We start from the raw sequence: 8,968 nt of genomic DNA on the forward strand, positions 1-8,968 counted from the left end.
TAGTAAGGGAGTGTAGTTCACCATGCCAGTAAGGAGGAGTGTTAGTTCACCATGCTAGTAAGGAGGAGTGTTAGTTCACCATGCTAGTAAGGAGGAGTGTTAGTTCACCATGCTAGTAAGGAGGAGTGTTAGTTCACCATGCTAGTAAGGAGGAGTGTTAGTTCACCATGCTAGTAAGGAGGAGTGTTAGTTCACCATGCTAGTAAGGAGTGTTAGTTCACCATGCTAGTCACCATGAGGAGTGTTAGTTCACCATGCTAGTAAGGAGGAGTGTTAGTTACCATGCTAGTAAGTGAGGAGTGTTAGTTCACCATGCTAGTTAAGGGCTAGTAAGGAGTGTTAGTTCACCATGCTAGTAAGGAGGAGTGTAAGGAGGAGGGTGAGTTCACCATGCTAGTAAGGGATGTTAGTTCACCATGCTAGTAAGGAGGAGTGTTAGTTCACCATGCTAGTAAGGAGGAGTGTTAGTTCACCATGCTAGTAGGAGGAGGAGTTCATGTTAGTGTTCACCATGCTAGTAAGGAGGATGTTAGTTCACCATGCTAGTAAGGAGGAGTGTTAGTCACCATGCTAGTAAGGAGGAGTGTTAGTTCACCATGCTAGTAAGGAGGAGTGTTAGTTCACCATGCTAGTAAGGAGGAGTGTTAGTTCACCATGCCAGTATGTAAGGAGGAGTGTTAGTTCACCATGCTAGTAAGGAGGAGTGTTAGGATGCTAGAGTGTTAGTTCACCATGCTAGTAAGGAGGAGTGTTAGTTCACCATGCTAGTAAGGAGGAGTGTTAGTTCACCATGCTAGTAAGGAGGAGTGTTAGTTCACCATGCTAGTAAGGAGGAGTGTTAGTTCACCATGCTAGTAGTGTTAGGAGTAAGGAGGAGTGTTAGTTCACCATGCTAGTAAGGAGAGTGTTAGTTCACCATGCTGTTAGTTCACCATACCAGTAAGGAGGAGTGTTAGTTCACCATGCTAGTAAGGAGGAGTGTTAGTTCACCATGCTAGTAAGGAGGAGTGTTAGTTCACCATGCTAGTAGGAGGAGTGTTAGTTCACCATGCTAGTAAGGAGGAGTGTTAGTTCACCATGCTAGTAAGGAGGAGTGTTAGGTTACCATGCTAGTGTTAGTTCACCATGCTAGTAAGGAGGAGTGTTAGTTCACCATGCTAGTAAGGAGTGTTAGTTCACCATGCTAGTATGAGGAGTGTTGTTCACCATGCTAGTAAGGAGGAGTGTTAGTTCACCATGCTAGTAAGGAGGAGTGTTAGTTCACCATGCTAGTAAGGAGGAGTGTTAGTTCACCATGCTAGTAAGGAGGAGTAAGGAGGAGTGTTAGTTCACCATGCTAGTAAGGAGGAGTGTTAGTTCACCATGCTAGTAAGGAGGAGTGTTAGTTCACCATGCTAGTAAGGAGGAGTGTTAGTTCACCATGCTAGTAAGGAGGAGTGTTAGTTCACCATGCTAGTAAGGAGGAGTGTTAGTTCACCATGCTAGTAAGGAGGAGTGTTAGTTCACCATGCCAGTAAGGAGGAGTGTTAGTTCACCATGCTAGTAGTTCACCATGGAGGAGTGTTAGTTCACCATGCTAGTAAGGAGTGTTAGTTCACCATGCTAGTAAGGAGGAGTGTTAGTTCACCATGCTAGTAAGGAGGAGTGTTAGTTCACCATGCTAGTAAAGGAGTGTTAGTTCACCATGCTAGTAAGGAGGAGGAGTGTTAGTTCACCATGCTAGTAAGGAGGAGTGTTAGTTCACCATGCTAGTAAGGAGGAGTGTTAGTTCACCATGCTAGTAAGGAGGAGTGTTAGTTCACCATGCTAGTAAGGAGGAGTGTTAGTTCACCATGCTAGTAAGGAGGAGTGTTAGTTCACCATGCTAGTAAGGAGGAGTGTTAGTTCACCATGCTAGTAAGGAAGTGGTTCACCATGCTAGTAAGGAGGAGGGTTAGTTCACCATGCTAGTAAGGAGGAGTGTTAGTTCACCATGCTAGTAAGGTGGAGTGTTAGTTCACCATACTAGTAAGGAGGAGGGTTAGTTCACCACGCTAGTAAGGAGTGTTAGTTCACCATGCTAGTAAGGAGGAGTGTTAGTTCACCATGCTAGTAAGGAGGAGTGTTAGTTCACCATGCTAGTAAGGAGGAGGGTTAGTTCACCATGCTAGTAAGGTGGTCCTTCTGTAGCTCAGTTGGTAGAGCATGGTGCTTGTAACGCCAGGGTAGTGGGTTCGATTCCCGGGACCACCCATACGTAGAATGTATGCACACATGACTGTAAGTCGCTTTGGATAAAAGCGTCTGCTAAATGGCATATATAGTAAGGAGGAGTGGTAGTTCACCATGCTAGTAAGGAGGAGTGTTAGTTCACCATGCTAGTAAGGAGTGTTAGTTCACCATGCTAGTAAGGAGGAGTGTTAGTTCACCATGCTAGTAAGGAGGAGTGTTAGTTCACCATGCTAGTAAGGAGGAGTGTTAGTTCACCATGCTAGTAAGGAGTGTTAGTTCACCATGCTAGTAAGGAGGAGTGTTAGTTCACCATGCTAGTAAGGAGGAGGGTTAGTTCACCATGCTAGTAAGGAGTGTTAGTTCACCATGCTAGTAAGGAGGAGTGTTAATTCACCATGCTAGTAAGGAGTGTTAATTCACCATGCTAGTAAGGAGGAGTGTTAGTTCACCATGCTAGTAAGGAGGAGTGTTAGTTCACCATGCTAGTAAGGAGGAGTGTTAGTTCACCATGCTAGTAAGGAGGAGTGTTAGTTCACCATGCTAGTAAGGAGGAGTGTTAGTTCACCATGCTAGTAAGGAGGAGGGTTAGTTCACCATGCTAGTAAGGAGTGTTAGTTCACCATGCTAGTGGAGGAGTGTTAATTCACCATGCTAGTAAGGAGTGTTAATTCACCATGCTAGTAAGGAGGAGTGTTAGTTCACCATGCTAGTAAGGAGGAGTGTTAGTTCACCATGCTAGTAAGGAGGAGTGTTAGTTCACCATGCTAGTAAGGAGGAGTGTTAGTTCACCATGCTAGTAAGGAGGAGTGTTAGTTCACCATGCTAGTAAGGAGGAGTGTTAGTTAACCAAAAGCTTTTCATTTTAGCTTTTTAATATTCACAATAAATGGGAACATCATCCAACCAACGATTCTGCTCTCATCCTGTTGGGTCTCATTAGATTCACTACATACACACTACCCACAACTATAGGTGTGTGTGTGTGTGTGAGTGTGTGTACCTGGTAGGTGACTGGGCCAGCGAAGTGTTTGATGGTGAATTCTGGGAGGGGCATCTTTGGCTTCAGGTAGATCTTGTTGTTACCATGGTGATAATGACACTTCTGGAGGAAGGTGTGGTCTGTCGCCTAGCAACAGAGGAACAGAGCATCAACCAACGACTCAGCACAGTCAAGTGTGTGTGTGTGTGTGTGTGTGTGTGTGTGTGTGTGTGTGTGTGTGTGTGTGTGTGTGTGTGTGTGTGTGTGTGTGTGTGTGTGTGTGTGTGTGTGTGTGTGTGTGTGTGTGTGTTGTACCTGGGGAAAGCAGCTCTGGTCATCCAGGATCTTCAGTATCCCATGGGGCTTAGAGGAGATGAGGTCGATGCAGGACTGGTTGTCGCTGAACGGGATGTCCTGCCACGGGATCTGCTCCCTGTTGTACTCCTCCTGACAGACACATGACATACAGGCTTCATATCGCATTATAACACTTTGGAACAGGACATACTGCCACGGGATCTGCTCCCTGTTGTACTCCTCCTGACAGACACATGACATACAGGCTTCATATCGCATTATAACACTTTGGAACAGGACATACTGCCACGGGATCTGCTCCCTGTTGTACTCCTCCTGACAGACACATGACATACAGGCTTCATATCGCATTATAACACTTTGGAACAGGACATACTGCCAGGGGATCTGCTCCCTGTTGTACTCCTCCTGACAGACACATGACATACAGGCTTCATATCGCATTATAACACTTTGGAACAGGACATACTGCCAGGGATCTGCTCCCTGTTGTACTCCTCCTGACAGACACATGACATACAGGCTTCATATCGCATTATAACACTTTGGAACAGGACATACTGCCAGGGATCTGCTCCCTGTTGTACTCCTCCTGACAGACACATGACATACAGGTTTCATATCGCATTATAACACTTTGGAACAGGACATACTGCCAGGGGATCTGCTCCCTGTTGTACTCCTCCTGACAGACACATGACATACAGGCTTCATATCGCATTATAACACTTTGGAACAGGACATACTGCCAGGGATCTGCTCCCTGTTGTACTCCTCCTGACAGACACATGACATACAGGCTTCATATCGCATTATAACACTTTGGAACAGGACATACTGCCAGGGATCTGCTCCCTGTTGTACTCCTCCTGACAGACACATGACATACAGGCTTCATATCGCATTATAACACTTTGGAACAGGACATACTGCCACGGGATCTGCTCCCTGTTGTACTCCTGCTGACAGACACATGACATACAGGCTTCATATCGCATTATAACACTTTGGAACAGGACATACTGCCAGGGATCTGCTCCCTGTTGTACTCCTCCTGACAGACACATGACATACAGGCTTCATATCGCATTATAACACTTTGGAACAGGACATACTGCCAGGGGATCTGCTCCCTGTTGAACTCCTCCTGACAGACACATGACATACAGGCTTCATATCGCATTATAACACTTTGGAACAGGACATACTGCCACGGGATCTGCTCCCTGTTGAACTCCTCCTGACAGACACATGACATACAGGCTTCATATCGCATTATAACACTTTGGAACAGGATCATACTGCCAGGGGATCTGCTCCCTGTTGTACTTCATTAAATACATCTTCTGGGTTCTGCCGACTATTCGTGGCTCAGTTGGTTAAGTGACTGTTTCTCACTCCGGAGACCCGGGTTCGTAACCGGGTCCTGACAATAACACTTTGGAACAGCACATACTGCCAGGGAATCTGCTCCCTTCTGTCCTCTTATAACCCTGACCCTTCAATGAGTATCTGATATAAGACATGTCAGTCTCCTGTCCTCTTATAACCCTGCCTCTTATATAAGACATGTCAGTCTCCTGTCCTCTTATAACCCTGGCTCTTATATAAGACATGTCAGTGTCCTGCCCTCTTATAACCCTGCCTCTTATATAAGACATGTCAGTCTCCTGTCCTCTTCAAATCAAATAAAATCAAATGTTATTTGTCACATACACATGGTTAGCTGTTTGACAGTCTGATGGCCTTGAGATAGAAGCTGTTTTTCAGTCTCTCGGTACCAGCTTTGATGCACCTGTACTGACCTCGCCTTCTGGATGATAGCGGGGTGAACAGGCAGTGGCTCGGGTGGTTGATGTCCTTGATGATCTTTATGGCCTTCCTGTAACATCGGGTGGTGTAGGTGTCCTGGAGGGCAGGTAGTTTGCCCCGGTGATGCGTTGTGCAGACCTCACTACCCTCTGGAGAGCCTTACGGTTGAGGGCGGAGCAGTTGCCGTACCAGGCGGTGATACAGCCCGCCAGGATGCTCTCGATTGTGCATCTGTAGAAGTTTGTGAGTGCCTTTGGTGACAAGCCGAATTTCTTCAGCCTCCTGAGGTTGAAGAGGCGCTGCTGCGCCTTCTTCACGACGCTGTCAGTGTGAGTAGACCAATTCAGTTTGTCTGTGATGTGAATGCCGAGGAACTTAAACTTGCTACCCTCTCCACTACTGTTCCATCGATGTGGATAGGGGGTGTTCCTCTGCTGTTTCCTGATGTCCACAATCATCTCCTTAGTTTTGTTGACGTTGAGTGTGAGGTTATTTTCCTGACACCACACTCCGAGGGCCCTCACCTCCTCCCCGTAGGCCGTCTCGTCGTTGTTGGTAATCAAGCCTACCACTGTTGTGTCGTCCGCAAACTTGATGATTGAGTTGGAGGTGTGCGTGGCCACGCAGTCGTGGGTGAACAGGGAGTACAGGAGAGGGCTCAGCACGCACCCTTGTGGGGCCCCGTGTTGAGGATCAGCGGGGAGGAGATGTTGTTGCCTACCCTCACCACCTGGGGCGGCCCGTCAGGAAGTCCAGTACCCAGTTGCACAGGGCGGGGTCGAGACCCAGGGTCTCGAGCTTGATGACGAGCTTGGAGGGTACTATGGTGTTGAATGCCGAGCTGTAGTCAATGAACAGCATTCTCACATAGGTATTCCTCTTGTCCAGGTGGGTTAGGCAGTGTGCAGTGTGGTTGAGATTGCATCGTCTGTGGACCTATTTGGGCGGTAAGCAAATTGGAGTGGGTCTAGGGTGTCAGGTAGGGTGGAGGTGATATGGTCCTTGACTAGTCTCTCAAAGCACTTCATGATGACGGAAGTGAGTGCTACGGGCGGTAGTCGTTTAGCTCAGTTACCTTAGCTTTCTTGGGAACAGGAACAATGGTGGCCCTCTTGAAGCATGTGGGAACAGCAGACTGGTATAGGGATTGATTGAATATGTCTGTAAACACACCAGCCAGCTGGTCTGCGCATGTCAGTGTCCTGTCCTCTTATAAACCTGCCTCTTATAGAAGACATGTCAGTCTCCTGTCCTCTTATAATACTCTATCTCAGGCGAGGTTTTGGATATCTAAGGAAGTTTTGCTCACCTGAGGTAGAGTATCTCATGATAAGCTGTAGACCACACTATCTACCTAGAGTTTTCATCTGTATTTTTCATAGCTGTCTACATACCAACACAGACCGATGCTGGCACTAAGACCTCACTCAATGAGCTGTATTCCGCCATAAGCAAACAGGAAAATGCTCATCCAGAGGTGGCGCTCCTAGTGGCCGTGGACTTTAATGCAGGGAAACTTAAATCTGTTTTACCTCATTTCTATCAGCATGTTAAATGTGCAACCAGAGGGCTGAAATTCTAGACCACCTTTACTCCACACACAGAGACGCATACAAAGCTCTCCCTCACCCTCCATTTGGTAAATCTGACCATAATTATCCTCCTGATTCCTGCTTACAAGCAAAAAAATTTATCAGGAAGCACCGGTCGATAAAAAAATGATCAGATGAAGCAGATGCTAAACTACAGGACTGTTTTGCTCAGACTGGAATATGATCTGTGATTCATCCGATGGCATTGAGGATTCACCACATGAGTCACTGGGTTTATCAGTGCATCGATGACATCGTCCTCACAGTGACCGTATGCGTACATACCCCAACCAGAAGCCATGGATTACAGGCAACATCCGCACTGAGCTAAAGGGAAGAGCTGCCACTTTCAGTGTTTGTCTGTTATAGTAACATTATCAGTAACATTATGCAGTCAGTGTCTGTTATAGTAACATTATGCAGTCAGTGTCTGTTATAGTAACATTATGCAGTCAGTGTCTGTTATAGTAACATTATGCAGTCAGTGTCTGTTATAGTAACATTATGCAGTCAGTGTCTGTTATAGTAACATTATGCAGTCAGTGTCTGTTATAGTAACAGTCAGTGTTTGTCTTAGTAATGCAGTCAGTGTCTGTTATAGTAACATTATGCAGTCAGTGTCTGTTATAGTAACATTATGCAGTCAGTGTCTGTTATAGTAACATTATGCAGTCAGTGTCTGTTATATAGTAACATTATGCAGTCAGTGTCTGTTATAGTAACATTATGCAGTCAGTGTCTGTTATAGTAACATTATGCAGTCAGTGTCTGTTATAGTAACATTATGCAGTCAGTGTCTGTTATAGTAACATTATGCAGTCAGTGTGTCTGTTAGTAACATTATACAGTCAGTGTCTGTTATAGTAACATTATGCAGTCAGTGTCTGTTATAGTAACATTATACAGTCAGTGTCTGTTATAGTAACATTATACAGTCAGTGTCTGTTATAGTAACATTATGCAGTCAGTGTCTGTTATAGTAACATTATGCAGTCAGTGTCTGTTATAGTAACATTATGCAGTCAGTGTCTGTTATAGTAACATTATGCAGTCAGTGTCTGTTATAGTAACATTATGCAGTCAGTGTTTGTCTGTTATAGTAACATTATGCAGTCAGTGTCTGTTATAGTAACATTATGCAGTCAGTGTTTGTCTGTTATAGTAACATTATGCAGTCAGTGTCTGTTATAGTAACATTATGCAGTCAGTGTCTGTTATAGTAACATTATGCAGTCAGTGTCTGTTATAGTAACATTATACAGTCAGTGTCTGTTATAGTAACATTATGCAGTCAGTGTCTGTTATAGTAACATTATGCAGTCAGTGTCTGTTATAGTAACATTATGCAGTCAGTGTCTGTTATAGTAACATTATGCAGTCAGTGTCTGTTATAGTAACATTATGCAGTCAGTTTGTCTGTGTAACATTATGCAGTCAGTGTCTGTTATAGTAACATTATGCAGTCAGTGTCTGTTATAGTAACATTATGCAGTCAGTGTCTGTTATGTCTGTTATAGTGTCTGTTATAACATTATGCAGTCAGTGTGTCTGTTATAGTAACATTATGCAGTCAGTGTCTGTTATAGTAACATTATGCAGTCAGTGTCTGTTATAGTAACATTATGCAGTCAGTGTCTGTTATAGTAACATTATGCAGTCAGTGTCTGTTATAGTAACATTATGCAGTCAGTGTCTGTTATAGTAACATTATACAGTCAGTGTCTGTGTCTGTTATAGTAACATTATGCAGTCAGTGTCTGTTATAGTAACATTATGCAGTCAGTGTCTGTTATAGTAACATTATGCAGTCAGTGTCTGTATAGTCAGTGTTTGTTATATAACATTATGCAGTCAGTGTCTGTTATAGTAACATTATGCAGTCAGTGTCTGTTATAGTAACAGTCAGTGTCTGTTATAGTAACATTATACAGTCAGTGTCTGTTATAGTAACATTATGCAGTCAGTGTCTGTTATAGTAACATTATGCAGTCACTGTTGTCTGTTATAGTAACATTAGACAACACTGACTGCATAATGTTACTATAACAGACACTGA

General features: G+C 44.4%; 1 protein-coding gene across 1 annotated transcript in view; it reads right to left on the minus strand.

Moving 5' to 3' along the window:
• myo15aa (myosin XVAa) overlaps positions 1 to 3,759 on the minus strand; it is a 213,306-nt gene extending 209,547 nt beyond the window's left edge. Inside the window, exons 1-3 of the mRNA XM_052504244.1 lie at positions 3,751 to 3,759; positions 3,506 to 3,637; positions 3,205 to 3,337 (exon numbers count right to left, since the gene is read on the minus strand). Coding sequence (XP_052360204.1) covers positions 3,205 to 3,337; positions 3,506 to 3,637; positions 3,751 to 3,759 — 274 coding nt within the window. The remainder of the gene's footprint in view (positions 1 to 3,204; positions 3,338 to 3,505; positions 3,638 to 3,750) is intronic.
• Between the last annotated feature and the right edge of the window lie 5,209 nt (positions 3,760 to 8,968).

The sequence above is a fragment of the Oncorhynchus keta genome, unplaced genomic scaffold (assembly GCF_023373465.1).
Source record: "Oncorhynchus keta strain PuntledgeMale-10-30-2019 unplaced genomic scaffold, Oket_V2 Un_contig_1896_pilon_pilon, whole genome shotgun sequence".
Classification (NCBI taxonomy): domain Eukaryota; kingdom Metazoa; phylum Chordata; class Actinopteri; order Salmoniformes; family Salmonidae; genus Oncorhynchus; species Oncorhynchus keta.